Below are 19,207 nucleotides of genomic sequence, written 5' to 3'. Positions count from 1 at the left end.
ATATCAGCAAGTCACCAGATTTATTCTATGTTTTGTGCTTTCTTCCGCCCTTTCAGATCAAACTATTGATGTTTGTGGTCATGAGATATCAGCTTTGTGCGTGATCTTTCACATCCAATCAATCTCGGAGTATTTCGTGGAAGTTACCAGGAAAGTTGATGAAGGGAAGGTTGTGGATGTTGTCTACATGGACTTCAGCACGGTTTTTTACAAGGTCCCGTATAGGAGGTCGGTCTAGAAGATTCAGTTGCTTAGCATTCAAGATAAAGTAGTAAACTGGATTAGACACTAACTTTTTGGAAAGAATCCGGAGTGTCACTATAGACTGTTGCATTTCTGTTTGGCGCCTGTATCTCGTGCAGTGTCACGGGGATCGGTGCTGTGCCTGTTGTTGTTTGTCATCTATATCAATGATCTGGATGAAATTATGGTTAAGAGCATCAGCACATTTGCTGATAACTCCAACATTGGGAAGGAGCAGTGGACAAAGAGGAAGATTACACGAGATTGCAGTGAGGTCTGGACCAACTGCAGAATGGACTTAAAAGGGGCCGATGCAATTTAATGCAGACAGGTGCAAGATGTTGCACTTTGGATGGACCGATCAAGGTAGATCTTACAGAGAGACCGGTAGAACAAAGTGATCGGGAAAGGTGCATAAGCCATTGAAAGTGGCAGCAAATGTTGCTAGGCTCTGAAAGAAAGTTTGTTAGTGCATTAACCTTGGTAAATGAAAATATCGTGTACGATATGATGTTATATAAGACGCTCGAGAGGCCTCATTTGGATATTATGTGCAGTTCTGCACACCTAACTGCAGGACAGATGGAAATAAGTTTGAAAGAGTACAGAAAAAAAAAATTACAAGGATGTTACCTGGACTGGAAGACCTAAATTATAAGAAAAGAGTGAACTGATTAGGACTTTATTCGTTGGAACATGAAAGATTGAGCAGAGATTTGATAGAAGTGTACACAATTACATTGGGATATAGATCGGATAAATGCAAGCAGGCATTTTGTACTGAGGTAAAGAGGTACTACAACAAGAGGTTATCAGTAAAGGGTGAAAGGTGAGAAGTTCAAAGGGTACAAAGGTGAAACCTGTTTACTCAGAGGGTGGTCAGAGTGCAAAACTAGGTAGCAGGGCAAGTAGTGCAAGTGGTTAAGAGAATTCTGAATAGATGCTTGCGTAATGAGTGTATCGAGCGCCATGGCCCGGTGCAGGTCAATGGGAATAAGTAGATTCTGTAGTCTGGCATGGAATAGATGGGCCAAAAGGCCTGTTTCTGTACTGTACTTTGCTGTGACTATGACAAGTCAGCCACACATTGTTTGGGAACTCACGGAACCAAGACAAGCTGTGGTTAGCTGGTTTCCCTCCCTCAGGTACCGCAGTGAAGCCGGTTGGCCCAGTTGACAGTTTAATGCTCATCCTGGATTAATGAGATGAGGTGAAGCTCCCCGACGGTTCAGCCAAGATTTGAAATGTTTCACACCGAATGCCTTTTGGAAGTCCAGATATGCAGTCACTGCTCTTATTTCACACTGATAAATACAGCAGGTGATACAGGAAAAGGTGATGCTAAACCTGCAGTTCCCAGTGCTCCCCACCTTAAAAACTGAAACCAGATCTGCGAGAGGCAAGTCAGAGATCAAAGTCTCCATTCCCAAGTCGATCTCCTAAAACATGCAGGAGATAAATGTTGATCACTATTCCCTCTGATACCAGCAGATCAGTGACAATACACGGACTGCACTCACCTCATTTTCTTCTCTACTGAAATGTCCCTCCTTTGTCAACATCCAACCCAGTCTCTCAACCTTTTCTTCAATTGCTTGTTTGAGTCTGTCCCTGTAGAACTTTGTCAGTTGGTACAGTCGATATTCCTCCCCTTCTGCCAGGAGTTCAGAGATTGTAAACTCTGGCTCTGTGAATACAAAAAGGAAAATGTAGGCTTGAACTCAGATATCCCTCGTCTCCACCGCTCTCACCCAACTCAACAAAAAAAAACCGTGTCTCGAACCTGCCTCCAGATACAAAATTGGATTAATTCTCCATCTCCAACACCATCACACTGAGCACGGAGTCCCCCTACGGCTGTGTGCACAGACCACTTCTGTTCACTCTGCTGACCCACGACTGTGCTGCAAGACACAGCAAGAACGACGAGTCAGCTTACAGAGAGGAGGTGCAGCAGCTAACGGACTGGTGCCGAGCCAGCAGTCTGGCTCTGAATGTGAACAAAACAAATTTCTTGGTGTTCATCCAGCAGAGAATCTCACCTGGTCCCTCAACACCAGCTCCATAGCAAAGAAAGCCCAGCAGTGTCTCCACTTTCTGCGAAGGCTGAGAAAAGTCCATCTCCCACCCCCCATCCTCATCACATTCTACAGGGGTTGTATTGAGAGCATCCTGAGCAGCTGCACCACTGCCTGGTTCAGAAATTGCACCATCTCAGATCGCAACACCCTGCAGCGTATAGTGAGGTCAGCTGAGAAGACCATAGGGGTCTCTCTTCCCGCCATCATGGATATTTACACTACACGCTGCATCCGTAAAGCCAGCAGCATTATAAAGGATCCATGCACCCCTCAAACAATCTCTTCTCCCTCCTTCCAACTGGGAAAATGCACCGAAGCATTCGGGATCTCACGGCCAGACTATGTAACAGTTTCTTCCCCCAAGCTATCAGACTCCTCAATACCCAGAGCCTGGCATGACACCTTACTGCCCTATTGTCACGTATATTATTTATTGTAATGTCTGCACTGTTTTGTGAACTTTATGCAGTCCCAGATAGGTGTGTAGTTTAGTGTAGTTGTTGTGTGTTTTTCTTCTTTTCCTCTGTTGTTTTTTTTACGTAGTTCAGTCTAGTTTTTGTAACGTGTCATGTAACACCGTGGTCCTGAAAAACGACTCATTTTTACTATGTACTGTATCAACAGTAATGGTCGAAATGGCAATATAGAAGTGACTTGACTTGACTTGAATCTAACACTTGCCTTAAAGCCTAACCAACAATGTTCTAGGCATTACGTAATAGAAGGACCACATTTAATATAAACCAGTCCATCCCCCATCCGACCCATTCACCTGTTTAAATTTGGATGGGCATAAGTGTTGGAATGGTTGGTAATATTTGCTTCCCAGAGATACTCTCTCCATCCTGGCGAATACATTTCCCCTGATACACATCCCGGAAACACTCTCCTCATCTGGACAGCTGCATTTCCTCCAATTCACATCCTGGAAATCCTCAGAGCAGGTAGTACATTTCCTGCAGTGGGGTAACGGCTACCCAGTGCACCACATGTACCACACCCACACATTTTCCCTCTCCTCTGACCAACCCTCCAACAGGGCTCCACCCTGTTTACCCTCCACCCTGCCGCACTCTGTGAGCACGTCACCCTCATATTTCACTCACCCGATCCTTCTTTGGGACTTGGCAGTCCTCTGTTCAATGAGCTTCCGAGCTGACAGGCAGTCGCCTCACTTGTGCCGGTTCCAGGGTCCTGATCGGTGTCTCTGACGTCACTGTCTCTGGGCTGACAGATAGTCGCCTCACTTGTGCCGGTTCCAGGGTCCGGATCAGTGTCCCTGACGTCACTGTCTCTGGGCTGAATTTTCTCCTCCTTCTCTGCGGCCGGACCGGATTCCATTGGGACACCGCTCTCAATCTGACCCTGCGCTGGTACCTTGCTTCCCTTGTCCCGATCATCTTCCCTCGATGATCCGCCTGGTAACATCCTCTTCCATACGTTCCAAACTAGTTTCAATTTTCCACATGAAATAAGTGATGAATTTCAGGTTATACAAGTGTGATTTAGATCTGAGCAAAACTGATTCAGACTGCAATGGAGCAGAGACTCTGGCTGACCAGATTGGGAGTGGAACTGAGCTGGTTAATGTGACTCGTATATCCTGTCAGGTGCCCATCCCGATAAGCCGGTGACTGGACACATTTACTCCCAGTAAAATAGCAGGATAGGCAGAGTAATACCAATCACAGCAGCTGAACGCACGGATGACCACGGGATCATAATGCACCGGTGTCCGGTGATACTGGGAAATATCACTGTGATTATCTTCCACAAGCTAAAATCTCCCTCGGTCACTAACTGTCCAGTAGTCTGTGTCACACAAAGACCAGCAACGGGATTACACATGGTCCAGTCTGCTGGATCACACATTCTCCACTTGCTTTGTCACACGAGGGGCTGGAGACTGGACAAGGGAACTGGAGTTGCTTTCTCCAGTCCCCTTGGTCACCGACTGACCATTCCCTTGAGACGCACGTCCTCCGGTCCGCTGGGTCGCAGGCTGACCATTCCCTTGCGATCTATGCTGTCCTCTCCGCTGGGTGCCATCTTCTCCCCCACCTGCTGATCATCATGTAACAACTATGCATGTCATTGGCAAAGTCTTGGTTCTAGAGCTTTGTGTGTAGTTGCAGTTGCTAATCTATAGGATGGAGGTGATGAAGCTGGAAAGTGTGAAGTGAAGAATGAACACTACGGTACTGGGCTAGGGTGCTGTTTTTTGTGTTATATGGTTGGGCTGGGACAGCTTGCCCTGGAGCTCAGGAGCTTGAAGGGTGATCTTACACACACACACACACACACACACACATACAGACATACACACGCGCACACGCACACACACACACATACAGACACACGCACGCACACATGCACGCACACACACACGCACACACACACACACACACACACACATATACAGACACACACACGCACACATGCACACACACACACACACACACACACACACACACACACACACACATACAGACACACACACAGTAATTAGGTGTGCAGATAGGATAGATGGTCACAGTCTTTTTCCCTGGGTAGGGGAGTCTGAGACTCGAGGGCAGAGATTTAAAAGGGACCAAAGGGGCATTTTTTCACGTGGTGACTGATGGGTATAAAGTACATGCATCCGGAAGAGGCCGCAAACACAAATAAAATTACAAAATTGAGAGCATGTAGGCAGGAAAAATGGGAGATACTAGGAAAATTTGGGAAAACTGCAGGAAAATGGGACATTTAGATCAGCTTGAATTGTCTGGGCCGAAGGACCCGTTTCCAGGCTGGAGCATCGTTTCTATTCCACCTGGAATCTCAGATTTGAGCACAATCACAATGTCTACAGGTGACAGAGATATTTGGTCATTGGGTATGCCGGGTTTCCCAGCCAAGATCCTGGGAATTTAAATTCAGGTAGAAGATTATATCAAGAGGGAAATATTTAGAAACTCAGGTTCACCATTTCTCCACAGCCCAGACATTCACTGGGGTGTTAAAACTCCGAAGCAGATCACAAATGTATCTACAATGAGCTGCCTCCTGATCCTCAGCCATTCCCAGCACCGGCAATGATCTCCGCTCCGCTACAGAAAACAGATTTCGGTGACACCCCTCCTCCTTTGCGTAGCAGGCAAGAAAAACCAGGGGGGAGTTGGTAGCTTTCCTTCCAAAACCTGAAATGCTGTGTTATCATAGAATCTCTGAAATACCGGAAATGCTCCTATCATCTGGTTCTGAATTTTATCAGTGAAAGTTGAAGATGTCTTACATATCGGGGCTTGTCTGGAGGTGAAATGGACACTGACCCTGAACATTCACATAAACCACAAGATCGCTGTCACATTCCTGTCTGTGTTTCACTCACGACCACCTGATTCAGGAGTCCCTGCTCCCTTCACTCAGCTGAAGGTTTGTGTGGTGAGCGGAGTGATTCGACCATTACTGGTGTCAGGTCCCTGCGCTGGAACTGTTGGGTTGATCAATTACTCAAGGCCGCTTTACCAGTGGGATAAATGACACGGCTTGATGAAACTTTTCTATGCACTGTTAACATCTCTGTCAGTTTTTTTTTCATCTGAACTATTGTGTACAAACGCGACAAAAGTTTAATTCAAAGACCCCTGTGATCATACCTTTGTCCATTCTGATTCTGACTGACGATTGTTGATTGTCGTCGTCTTGTTTACACTTTGGTCGCTCTGCAGGACAGCTCCACCTGCTGGTGAGGCTCTAAATTTCACAACAAGCAGACAGTGAGTCGGAGAGTACGACTGCTTTGCAAATATGACAGTATTTCCATCCCTTGTAGCATTTGGCATGGGGACCAAACATTCCCTGTTAGTAACCACTTCCACACCATATCTGTCCACTGGTACCTGGCGCATCTACTGACAGAGTCACAGAGCAAGAAAATGCAAATTCAGAGCGTTCAGCCCAACGACACAATGCCAACCACAGTGCCCTCTGAGATGGTCAGGATTTCCTGTGATAGGGCCATCTCCCTTCTGGCCTCTTCACTCCATCTACACACCCCAACTGCTTTTTGATTTATGGAACTGCACCTGCCTCATCCACTTCCTCTGGCTGTTTCGTCCACATGATCCCCAACATCTGCATGAATCCGCTGCTGATCAGATTGGGTTTGCAATCTCTTTACCAGACCCTGTCCATTTAGATCCCCTAGATGCTACGATAATCTTCTCTGTGAACAACAAATACTAAGGTTGTGCATTCTGCGAACTTACCAGTCAAGTAATCCTTGTGCAACCGCATCCAAATCATTGCTATAAAATACTGCTAATTACACGCCTCCATTGCGAGGAGAAATCTTCAACCACCACTCTTTGCTTGCTACCTTGAAGCTAATTTTGAATACATCCAATTTGCTCTCTCCGGACAGCGTGGAACCTGATCATCGAGACCAAGCTGCCATGTGACACCTTGTCAAATGCTTTGCTGAAGGCCCTTGCACAACATCCATGGGAGCATAACTTTGAATTTCCACCTCTGCTTAATGTCACCTTCACAGGTTTTGACAATGTAATTAGCAGAAAAGTACTTGATGAGGCCAAGGTCTGTCAAGCTAAATTTTGGGTTGCCATGTGCTAGTTTGGACTGAATAAAATGCAGTGTTGGGATATTTTCCTTTATAAATGGTCTGTTCTCTGCAGAAGCCTACACGACGATATATTCGAGGGTAAGTATATCACTGCAGATTGCAATAGCCAATGGGATCAAGGGCATGTTGCTGCAGTTCATGGTAATTCCACATTTCTACAATCACTGCAACACGACACACTTGGGGCTTCTTATAAAGGGAGGAAATTGTCAACGCATTTTAAGATGATTATAACGTAACAAGGAAACATCAGAACTAACCAAAAGCTTCTTCAGAAGATGCAGCACCTTCAAATGAGCAAACACTCAGAGAATGTGAGTGACTGTAAAGAGCTGGGCTTCTGAAAGCACATTACCAGACCTGGAGTGATTGCAACTTGGTCTGACCGAGGCATTCCACCTATTTCGTACCTTCCTTTGTAAAGGTCTGTAATGTTTACAGGACCAGTGTTCGAGTGAATGAGACTCACCAAACTTTCTCCTGACTAAATCAATGGAAACTCTGAGTCAGAGGGTTCTCTTCAGTTGGTACTCTCAGTCCTCGGGCTGGTTCACTGGTCGCTGTTCACTCGTTCTCATTCGTGGCTTTCCAGCTGTCGGCTTTTCTTCCAATAAATCTCTCACCGCAGGTCTAACTTTAACCAGAGAGATAATGAAGCTCATTAACAATACAAAGGAGAAAAAATATTTCTGCTCAATTTTTTCAAAAGCGAATCTCACTGAAATTTAAACGCTGAAGACAAATAAAAGGATCTCATGGAACAAATCATTAATTTTCCCTCACACGTCACAAATCCGGATACGGGATACGAAGGACTCATCATTCAGTCATGATGAGATATCCGAGCAGAATGAAGTGATTCATTCCATCGAGTCTCCTCCATCATTCAAACATGGTTGATTTATTTTGCCCCAATGCCATATTCCTGCGTCCCCTTATAGTGCTGGAAACTCGGTGCAGCAGATTGCATCTGTGGAACAAGACACTGTGGAAGACCAAGTATCAGAACTGGGATTATCCAGGATGATGCGTGATATGCTGAACGCTTAATTGCGCAATTTGGCCCAGATCGCATCCTTGCTCATACCTATAATGGGGGAGGTACAACACACAGTGTTCTGAAAAAATAGTAAAAGTGATTATCGGGGCATTAATAGTGATCTTTAGAGAAACGAAAACGAAAAGCTCTTGAATTTATAGCAAATGGACCGTCTAGTTATTCGCTGTTCAGTATTAGTTCTATATTGTTAAGCACCTGAGCATCACTGCCTTAAAGTAGGCTCCTACGGACAAGGCGAAATGATTATTAATTTTTCTTGCGTTATTCATTACTATTTCCTGGATACCAGAGAGGCTCCCGGTGAAACTGTTTTGTCCACTCTATTGACTTTTAACATCTCCTCTATAACAGGAAGCACGATAATGTACCATATTCAATCGTGATTAATATGCATAGAATGTAATGTGGGTCGGTCTCCAATGTTCCATCTAATGACTATTTTTGCAGCTGCGTGGATCAGCCATTGCTCTGAGACGGAACTTTTCACACGGACTGAGAAAAGCACAACACCATAGATGCGTCCTCTTTTGTAAAATGCATCCATGAATATTTTAGGATTAAGACAGACAAGAGAAAAAAAACATGCTATTGATTTTAATTACTAATTAAAGGATAGGATAAAAATGCAGTACAACAAAGAAAAACTTTCAGGTTTCATAAACGTTTATACGACAGTGTTTAATTCCATCTGCGCTGCAACAAAGGCTCCGTTCGTGGGAGCATTGTGGTTACGCAGACGAGCAGTTTAGAGGGAACAGTGACGGGTCTCTCTCTCCAGATATTCCTCACCTTATAACAGTGTTTTGTCCACTGCCTTGCCAGCGACAACCTGTTGTTACAAACATGCAGATCATCAACAATCAGGCTCAGATCTCATCCGTGTTCATATTCGAGATGGGTGAGGGTTTGTCTAAATGGGAAATGTATTAAATGGCCTCTTTGTTAGGTACAACTCTATACCAACTCATTAATACGAATCTGTTAATCATCTGCTTGCAACTCAAAGCACAAACACATGCAGATATGGTCAACGGGTTCAGTTGTTATTCAGGCCAAACATCTGAAGAGGAAATAAATGTGATGTAAGTGACGTTGACCGGGGAATGATCGCTGGTGCCAGACCGGGTGGTCTGAGTGTTACGGAAACTGATCAGCAGCTTGGATTCTCAAGTGTAAATCTCTCAGTTTACTGAGAATGGTCCGGAATCAAACCAAAGGAAAATCCAGTGAACAGCGGTTCTAAAGGCCCCGTTAATGAGAGAGCTCAGTGAGATTGGGCAGACTGATTGAATCCGACAGGAAAGCGGCAAGAACTCAAATAACCACGCACTCCAACAGCGGAGGGCAAGAGAGCGTCACTGAGCACCGAACATAGAGACCCAACACTGTCTCCTCCCGTACTTCAAAATACCCTATACTCCGTGCAGATGGACTTTAAACACCCTCCACATGTCAGATGTGGACTTGCCAGTGTTACGAAGGATGAACAGCTCTGATGGGCAGAAGGGTGCAGAGTTGCCCATCTCCCCCCCCCCCGCCTTTTGGAGAATCACAAACCGTTACTGTTGCTATGCTGCTAATGAGAGAGAGAATGTAAGAGAAAACATGCTGGAATTGGAACATCTGCTACAGATAAGAGAGAGAGATAAAGCAGGGGAGTGAGACTTGTTGATCCACCATATTCTGACTTCTGAAAGACTTATGGCTTCTGAGAGGGTTGTTCACCTTGTACCATTCTGTTCATTAAAATTCCTCAGTGGACAGCCGGAGTGGGCTGGTTTGATGGACACAGCCATTCAAAATTGATGTACAACTGAAACCCCGTGAGAAGGGATAAAAGTGAGGTCTACGGAGACTCCCTTCAGACACACCAGGACACACTATTGAGCACTGCTTGAGTGTTGGAACCCACGTGAAGGTGTGGGGCACCGGAGACCGAACAAAGGATCGGTCAGTTTAACTCACAGTGTTATAGCAGGGCCGGTGGGGGCTTCTCTGTGTGCCCACTCATGCCAGAGTGACGAGTCCACCACAGAAGGACAGAGGGGTCGTACCTGAATGGCCACAACACATCGACGGATCAAGAACGTAAAGGAAGGTTTGCCTGCCTGTAGCTGTTACATCTCTCTCTCTCTCTCTTCTTTCTCTCTCTCCTCTCTCTCTCTCTCTCACAATTACAACACAACGACCAACATCTACCTCAGCAAGTGTGAACTGAACTGTACGTTATATTCACATATGACAATTCATTATCCACTAGACATTGATAGAGCTTGTTTATTATTGCGTATTATTATTCACACACTTTTCGGTTTAGTATTGCTAACGTGTATTATATATATATTTGCATTATTGATATTGATTTGTGTATTTTACTAATAAACACTGTTTGAAAATAGTACCACCAGACTCCAACGGATACTTCTTTCTCTGCTGGTTAGACACCCAGTTACGGGGTACATAACCAAATTGGGGGCTCGTCCGGGATTTGATTCCCAAATTGGGGGGCCAGAGAAATCGGCTATAAGTCCGTTATCTGATCTGTTTGCGTGGGTAACCAGACGGGAACCAGCAGTGATGGGAATAGACAAATTTATAAAGAACCCGACTTTGGGGGCATTGGAGAATACCAGGAAGGTGGAATTGGTGAGTGTTGCGAGACGATTAAATCTCTCGGCGGTGAAATCGTCGATGAGAAAGTGGGAGATACAGAGAGCCATAGCCTAGCATAATATATCCAAGGCTGTGTTCGCGCTTGATACATTGAACCTGTTTCCTGAGAAGAAACCAGTCGATCGGGCGGCTCAGTTAGAGATAGCAAAAATAAGGTTGGAGATGGAGAAGAGGAAAATGGAGTATGAGATCCTGCTAAAGGAGTTGGAGGCGAAATGGGAGAAAGGAAGAGCTGAGTTGGTTGAGAAGGAGAAGCAGAGGCAGAATGAACTTCAGATGAGGCAGCTGGAAGGAGGAAAGAGGAATCTGAAAGGAGGATGGAGGAGGAAGAGAAACAACGGCAGTTCGAGAGGGAGAGATGGCAACATATGGGTAGCGGGGCAGATCGAGCGGAGAAGTTTAATGTAAGTAGGGAGTTTAGTTTAGTACCTCCGTTCGAGAGACGGACGTTGATAGTTACTTCTTGCATTTTGAAAAGGTGGCCGTGAATCAGAAGTGGCCCAGAGATCAGTGGGTGGCGTTGTTACAAAGTGTATTAAAAGGAAAGACTCAACAGGCATATGTGGCATTGTCCATGGAAGAGTCTGAGGATTATGAGGAAGTAAAACAGTCTATCCTTCGGGCCTATGAGTTGGTAGCTGAAGCGTATAGACAAAAGTTCAGAGATTTAACGATACTGTGGAATCAGACGTATACAGAGTTTGCCTATGAGAAGGGTGTGCTCTTGGATCGTTGGTGCGCTGCAGAAAGGGTGGAGGAGGATTTCTATCGTTTAAGAGAGTTAATTCTGATTGAAGAATTTAAAGGTTGTGTTTCGGATAATATCCGGACGTATCTGAACGAGAAGTCGAATAAGTCTATAACGGAATTTGCCAGGTTAGCAGATGAATATGCCCTAACCCACAAGACAAAGTTTCCCCCAGATAAGAGTTACCAGAAAGGCAGTAGAGACGGTAGAGAAAGTCCACCGGCTAAGGTAGAGAATAAGCAGGGAGCTAGTGGTAAAGGTAAGGAGGAGGGCAAGCAAGCTGGCAGGAAGGTTCCTGGCTTGACCTGTTATAATTGTGGAAAGCTTGGTCATATTGCATCTAAATGCTTTGCTCCGAAGAAGGAGATGGGAAAAGGGTAAACGGCCATCCCTACAGGATGCATTGAGTCGGTTAGCAAGTCGACGGGGAAGGCAAATGTAGATAGAGTACGAGAGGGCCGTCAGAAATTTATTTCGGAAGGGACGGTGTCTGTGAAAGAAGAAGAAACCCCAGTTCCAGTGAGAATCTGGAGGGATACTGGGGCTGACCAGTCATTGATCCTAAGTAAGGTGCTGGATTTCGGTCCAGAAACTGGAGAGGTGGTATTAAGAGGCATAGGAAAAGGGACAGAAGCTGTACCTTTGCACAGGATCATTTTACAATGTGACCTGGTATCTGGACCAGTCGAAGTCGGGGTGCGTTGAGAATTACCGAGAGACGGCGTGGACGTCCTTCTTGTAATGATTTAACAGGTGGTGACGTGTGTTCAGCAGTGAAGCTGACAAGCAAGCCTGTGAGTGCTGAGGACCCGGCCCTAGATTCTAAGATCTATCCCGCATGCGCAATCACTCGCAGCATGTCGAGAAAGGCGGCTGAGAAAGAAGACAGTTTAAATGAGTCCACTGTTGATTTGGCTGAGACGTTTTTACCGACCCTGTATCTAGAGGGGTTAGGGGATGGTAAAGCGGAGAATAGGGAGGTGAAAGAAGGTAAAGCAGAGGAGGTAGATTTAACCTTTGCCAAGAGGGAATTTATAGAGGCACAGAGTAAGGATGAGAAACAGATGAGGCAGTTAGAAGGTCCAGGGTTGGACACCGATGATCTGTCTGGCTTGGCAGAACTGTTTGAAGAAGTTGAAAAATTTAAATGTGTTCCCGATAATGATATAAGGGCAGTCCTAGATGAAAAGGATGCCATTACCTTGAAGGAGTCTGCTGGGTTAGCAGATGGAGTTGTTTTAACCCGCAGGGTTGAGTTTACTCCGGATAGGAATTGCCCAGAAAGTAACTGGGAGGATGAGGGGAGCTTAGAATTTGAAAAGGGGACTGGTATTGGAAGCCTAGAAGAGGCAGATGTCCCGTTTGCTTGTGTTCAGGTTGTTGAAGTACCTGTGGAGTCACAGGATACTGAACCTAGTGTTGAAGCTCAGAAAAAGTCTGAGGTATCTGATTCAGTTGAAAAGGAATGCAGTCCTTTTGGGTCAGATGGACTAGGTTTAGTGAAGAAAGGGTTAAACTTGGTACCAGTGGAAAGTGAGAATTCCCTGTTGTTTGTATTAGAAGATGTGTTAAAAGTTAGTGAGGAGATGAAAGCTGGTGATGTGAATATTATTGAAGGAGAAGGGAAAGGTGTTGTTCCTAAATTGAATAAAGAAAATTTAATGTCTGGATTGGTTTGAGAAGCAGTAACCAGGCTGAAGGAAAAATCGCTTGTTAACAAGGTGCCTGTGAATCTATTACAGTTTGTTTTGGAATTTGAAGGTTATTCAAGGAGGTGATTTGGAGAGACTGAACCAAAAGTGTTGGTTGGACAAAGGGGGGTCACTTGCAGATGTTAAAATGAAAACTAATAGAATGAAGGTCCTGAAGATAGAATTAATGACTTGCTCAGAAATAAAGAAGTGTGTGGAAGTTCAGAGAATGGGCTAAGTTTGGAAAACATTGGTGATAAGATAAATCCTATGAAAGGAGTATGTGAAGGCCTATTCCACACTGGTGAGCAAGCTAACCATGTGAGAGTTCAGTGGAAAAGGGGCAAAGGTTGACCATGTCTCTGGACCTGATGAAATTTCAGTGGAAATGATACAAGCCCCGGAAGATCTGGGCATGGATATTCATTTTGAAGAGTTTAATGGCATATATGAGTCTGGTGTATTGCCCGACGATCTCTTGAAATCAGTATTTATAACTCTGCCTAAAATTCCTGGAACTATTGACTGCGAAAATTATAGAACAATCAGTCTGATGAGTCACATAATAAAGATTTTGTTGATAATTGTTCTGAGTCGAATTAAAAACAAGTTAAGGCCAGAAACTACTGAACTGCAATATGGGCTGATGGAGGATAGAGGAACAAGGAACGCAATTTTCATACTACGAATGCTTTCAGAAAGGGCAATTGAGTGTCAAATTGATGTCTTTTCATTTTTTTATTGATTTCACTAAAGGATTCGACAAAGTGTAACATGAAAAACTTTTTCAAATTCTCATTTAACTAAACATTGACGGAAGGGACCAGTAACTTATTCAAAATTTATATTGGAATCAAACAGTGGCTGTAAAAATTGATGATAATATAAGCAGTTAGACTAAAATTCAAAGGGGAGTTAGAGATGCGTTGCCTCACCGGAATTACTTAATATTTATACTGAAAAGATTCTCAGAGAAATAGAAGACCTAGATGGGATAAAAATTGGAGGTGTTTGCATCAACAATATAAGATATGCAGACGATATCCCCCTAATTGCAAGTGCAGCAGAAGACTTACAAATCCTCCCAGACAAATTAGTACAAACAAGTGCAGATTTTGGTCTAACCATCAACGGTAAAATAAAACACATATATGGAAATATAAAAAGGGCAGGATACTCCCAACTGCCAATTGTCCATCGGTAACCAAGCGATTGAACAAAAGATCGGCTTTAATTACCTTGGTAGCTTTATATCACAAGATGCTAGAAGTAAAGTAGAAATAAAAAGAAGAATTGCCATTGCCAAAACCAACGTCCAAAAATGAATAAAAACACAAAATGCTGGCAGAACTCAGCAGGCCAGACAGCATCTATGGGTGGTGGTAGTGATGACGTTTCGGGCCGAAACCCTTCATCCTTCTACCTCCTCCCATAGATGCTGTCTGGTCTGCTGAGTTCTGCCAGCATTTTGTGTTTTTATTTACTTCCAGCATCTGCAGATTCACTCGAGTTTCCAAAAAAATGAAACCCATTTTTACCAACAGACACATTTCTATGAAAACAAGGCTTAAGCTACTAAAGTGTTACATCTGGTCAATCTTTCTGTATGTTTCCGAAACATGGACTGTAACACCTGAACTCCAAAAAAACTTAGAAGCAACAGAAATGTGTTTTTATTTAGAAGAATGCTGAAAATATCATACAGAGATAGGGTAACTAATGAGGCGGTACTCCAACGTGCACATGCAAAAAGATCTTTAATGAGAACATTAAATGAGAGGAGACTGAAATTCCTGGACCATGTCATCAGAAAGGGCGAAATAGAATGCTTTACATTGCAAGGCCCTATGCCTGGGAATCGCGGAAGAGGAAGACAAAGAAGAAAATATATGGACACTGTGAAAGAACTAACAGATCTAAGTGTGCGAGATATCATTGACGCTGTGAGGAGTCATTAGATGTGGAGACCCATGATCGCCCAAGCGTGTAACGCGTAAGGCACATGCAGAAGAAGTATCAATGTCAGCCTCATATGTCCAGACACTCCTGTGATTAACGTCACTTTATGGACAGACAATCAATCGTTTTAAACTATCATACTTTATGTATTGTGTTTAGTTTATTATTGTGGTCTCTATAATTATTTATTTTCTGTCTTGCTTTGGATCCAGTGTATGAATTATTTTGTTCTCTTTTACCCTTCATTACTAGAATGACATCAATCATTTTTGAATCTTGAATCCTGGGGAAAATGCTACGACCAACCTCATTATTTATATTCCATCTTGATTTCATGAACTCCTACAATGTCACCCTCATTCTCATCTGAACTAAAGATCCAGCTCAGCCAAATGCTTCCTATGACTCGGCCCTGTAGTCCAGGCAACATCTTCAGCAATCTCTTGTGCACCCTCTCCAGCTTGATAATATATTTACTACAGTAGGGTGAACACAACGGTACATAATACTCTGTGTAGCCATGTACATTCATATACAAATCAATGGCATGAATAGTAAATTACAGAGATCTCAGCACTGACACTTCCATCCCACTCGTCACAGACCTCCATTCGTTAGAACCATCTACATTCATCCCCCTCTCCTTCTTGTTCTCTTGCCCGGTGTGAATCCTCCTCGCCAGCCCCCTGTGAATCCCACGTGACCGAACCTCCCCGATCAGCTGCCATGCAGGATCTTGTTACAGACTTTACCAAAGTTCAGATGAACAACATCACTGCCCAACTTCACCTAACGCCCTAGTTCATTTTTAAATAATCTCCAAAATACTTGACAGATATGATATCCTATTGGACAGTGTTGACGGTGATTTCCCCATAACCAATGCCCAACCGCCCGGGATTTCAGCTTCACTGCAGACTGAGAAAATTCCGATCCCAGCTGCAGAATTACCAGCCTGGACTGTAGCCCGTTTTCTGGCAATTTCATATCATCAGATTCATCAGCCCAATATTATCACCCATACAAAGACGCCTTGGTGCCGGCAATTTGCCGTGGAGTTCCTGCCATTTCCGATTCACAAACTAAGGTGGAATTGGAACCTAATGACCCTCTGCCGGGTCCGGTGCTCAGGCTGGTTCCCCGGTCTGTATAGAGGACGCGGATACACTTCAGCCTGACCCCAGCAGCTAAACAGAGCACATTTGATCTCTATGTCATCGCTGCGTGGGATCTTGCCCAGGAGAGCGGGCTGCCATGTTTCCTGCAGTGTAGCAGGAAAAAAATGTAAAATTATTAAGTAGAAAATGCTGGGAGCTCAGTACATCAGACTACGTCTCTGAAAGGACAAATGGTGGAAGACCCAGTTCCAGAACTGAGACTGTCCAAGATGCTGCCGATCTGCTGAGCGTCTCCAGTATTTTCCCTTCCTTACTTTAAATTTCCTGCAACTGTAGTATTTTCTCCCTCTTCATTTTAATGCACAGATAGTAACTGATTGCCACCCTGAACTGTAAATGCCACCCCACCCCAAACAATTTGTTAGTTCTGAGTTCATTCTGACGCTGGTGTAACACATCCCACACAGTCAATGCTCACAGCATCCTTTCCTCCCACTATCACTCTGTTACATTTGCTCCCGAGGCCACTGTCTCTACGCTGAGAGGCGGTGACCACAGAGCGATAAAAAGTGCAACACTTGCTGCAGCTCTGACGGGTCGTTACCCTGGAAACAGAGGAAGTGGCTCAACTAAAATAACCGAAAAAGGAAATAACAAACTCAACATCAGATGCTATGAGTTCCATTATGACAAAGATTAACACTGCAGCCATTTTGTAAAGGTGAATCTAAAATTGAAATGGTTGCTTTTACCCTGCCACGTGTTGTGTCCAACTAAACCTCTGGTATTCCGAGCGAACAATAACTAACTAACTAAATAAATAAATAAATAAATAAACAAACAGGCAGGCACACAAATAAATAACTAAATAATTAGAAAGGGGCAATACTAAACTTCACAATGAAGACAAAGATTAGAAGAGAGATTGCTGAAATATAACATTGCAGCACTGGGATACAGGCTGGACAAACATTGAGCAAGCAGGTTGATATATATATCATTGAGCTGGTGGCATACAGGCAGGACAGATTGAACTAGAAGGTTGATATATATTATTGAGGTGGTGGGATACATGCTAGACAGAGGTTGAACAAGTAGGTTGATATATATCATTGAGCTGGTGGCATACAGGCAGGACAGAGATTGAACTAGAAGGTTGATATATATCATTGTGCTGGTGGGATACAGACTGGACAGAGGTGGAACAAGATGGTTGATATATATCATTGAGCTGGTGGCATACAGGCTGGACAAACATTGAGGAAGGCGGTTGATATATATCATTGAGGTAGTGGGATACAGACTGGACAGAGGTTGAACAAAATGGTTGATATATATCATTGAGGTAGTGGGATACAGGCTGGACAGAGGTTGAACAAGATGGTTGATACATATTGAGGTAGTGGGATACAGGCTGGACAGACGTTGAACAAGATGGTTGATATATATTATTGAGGTGGTGGGATACAGGCTGGACAGAGATTGAACAATATGTTGATATATATCATTGAGGTGGTGGGATACAGACTGGACAGAGGTTGAACAAGATGCTTGATATATATCATTGTGGTGGTGTGATACAGGCTGGACAGAGGTTGAACAAGATGGTTGATATATATCATTGAGGTAGTGGGATACAGACTGGACAGAGGTTGAACAAGATGGTTGATATATATTATTGAGGTGGAGGGATACATGCTAGATAGAGGTTGAACAAGTAGGTTGATATATATCATTGTGCTGGTGGCATACAGACTGGACAGAGGTTGAATAAGATGGTTGATATATATCATTGAGGTCGTGGGATACAGGCTGGACAGAGGTTGAACAAGACGGTTGATATATATCATTGAGGTAGTGGGATACAGGCTGGACATAGGTTGAACAAGAAGGTTGATATATATCTGGATCTTACTGTCCTGTCTGAACGGGGAAAGATGAAACTTCTCATACACGTGGAGCAGTGTCCCGAGGGTGCGATGGCTTAATTTAACCCTCTGTCTGCAAGAACACACCGGGTCGAACGGCCGCTTCCAGTGTGCTGGAAATATGTAAAACAATTATCGTCTCCAAGCGTCGATCCAGGTGGAGTTTGGATCCGATAGCGGGCCGGGTGATGGAGGTAAAGTTCACCAGGTACATCTTAATGGATGGGTTCAGTCTCGGCATCACCACCTCATCCCGGACCTGGGACCAGAACACCAGGGGCTGAGCGGCGGCTCATCTCAGGCGGTTCGGTGTGAAGGTCCCATAACCCGGACCGACCACGACAGGTTGTATCCAGGAAGCGGGACGAGGCCGCCAGTTCGAGGAAGTTAACGGGACTCTCTGCCCAACATGAGGTTCCCCGCCCCCGGGATCGACTTCAGTACTCACCGATGGGAAATTGTCGGTTGCGTTCAACCCCAGTGACCGGCCTCAAAACTGACCGATGAGAACTTCATCAATTTGTCCGGAGAGCAGCGAGATCCGTCCACCGGCTCCCCACAGACGATCAGCTTCAACAGAGAACGGAAAGAAAACCCCGCCCATCCGGAGACTGTGAGAGCGGGGGCGGGGCCTCGGAAGCGAAAACCTGAGATGCTGCAGATCTGCGTTTGAAATGGGAGCGAGAAACCGGTGACTCTGCTCCTCGCCCCTCACACACTGTCCGACCTACCTGCCGCATTCCCCACATTATTCCATATTTACACCAGCTACGTTTTTAGTGTTTTCCTCTGGATCTTTCCCGTCCCCATGGCACCATCTTCCGGTTCTCAGAGTTAAGGGTTCGATTCCCATCCCGGTACGACGTACAATTCCCACCCGGAAAGGAATTGTGCAGGTTTCATTGAAATCACTTCTATGTTTATAAACAGTTTTTTTTTCTATTCACATTCCTCCGGAGCCTCACTGGACAGGAACACTGAAACATCAAGTGAAAAACTGCAGGAGGAGGCCATTCAGCCCCTCTAACCATCAACAAGATGGCGGCTGCTCTCCCATCTCAGCCACATGTTTCTGTCCG

The 19,207-nt window shown here is 44.6% G+C and overlaps 1 protein-coding gene across 3 annotated transcripts in view; it reads right to left on the bottom strand.

Moving 5' to 3' along the window:
• The window catches only part of LOC132387280 (NACHT, LRR and PYD domains-containing protein 3-like), a 42,590-nt gene extending 23,897 nt beyond the window's left edge, over positions 1–18,693 (bottom strand). The window contains exons 1-4 of one of the 3 annotated variants that reach the window (XM_059959631.1): positions 18,577–18,693; positions 5,966–7,585; positions 3,431–3,772; positions 1,764–1,930 (exon numbers count right to left, since the gene is read on the bottom strand). In XM_059959631.1, coding sequence (XP_059815614.1) covers positions 1,764–1,930; positions 3,431–3,772; positions 5,966–5,975 — 519 coding nt within the window. In that variant the 5' untranslated portion in view covers positions 5,976–7,585; positions 18,577–18,693. Of the gene's footprint in view, positions 1–1,763; positions 1,931–3,430; positions 3,773–5,965; positions 10,568–18,576 lie in introns of those variants that run through there. The other 2 variants (XM_059959630.1, XM_059959632.1) reach the window with 2 other exon arrangements.
• Between the last annotated feature and the right edge of the window lie 514 nt (positions 18,694–19,207).

This window comes from Hypanus sabinus, unplaced genomic scaffold (genome assembly GCF_030144855.1).
Source record: "Hypanus sabinus isolate sHypSab1 unplaced genomic scaffold, sHypSab1.hap1 scaffold_1695, whole genome shotgun sequence".
In the NCBI taxonomy this organism is placed as follows: Eukaryota; Metazoa; Chordata; class Chondrichthyes; order Myliobatiformes; family Dasyatidae; genus Hypanus; species Hypanus sabinus.
This window is presented reverse-complemented; position numbering and strand designations above follow the sequence as displayed.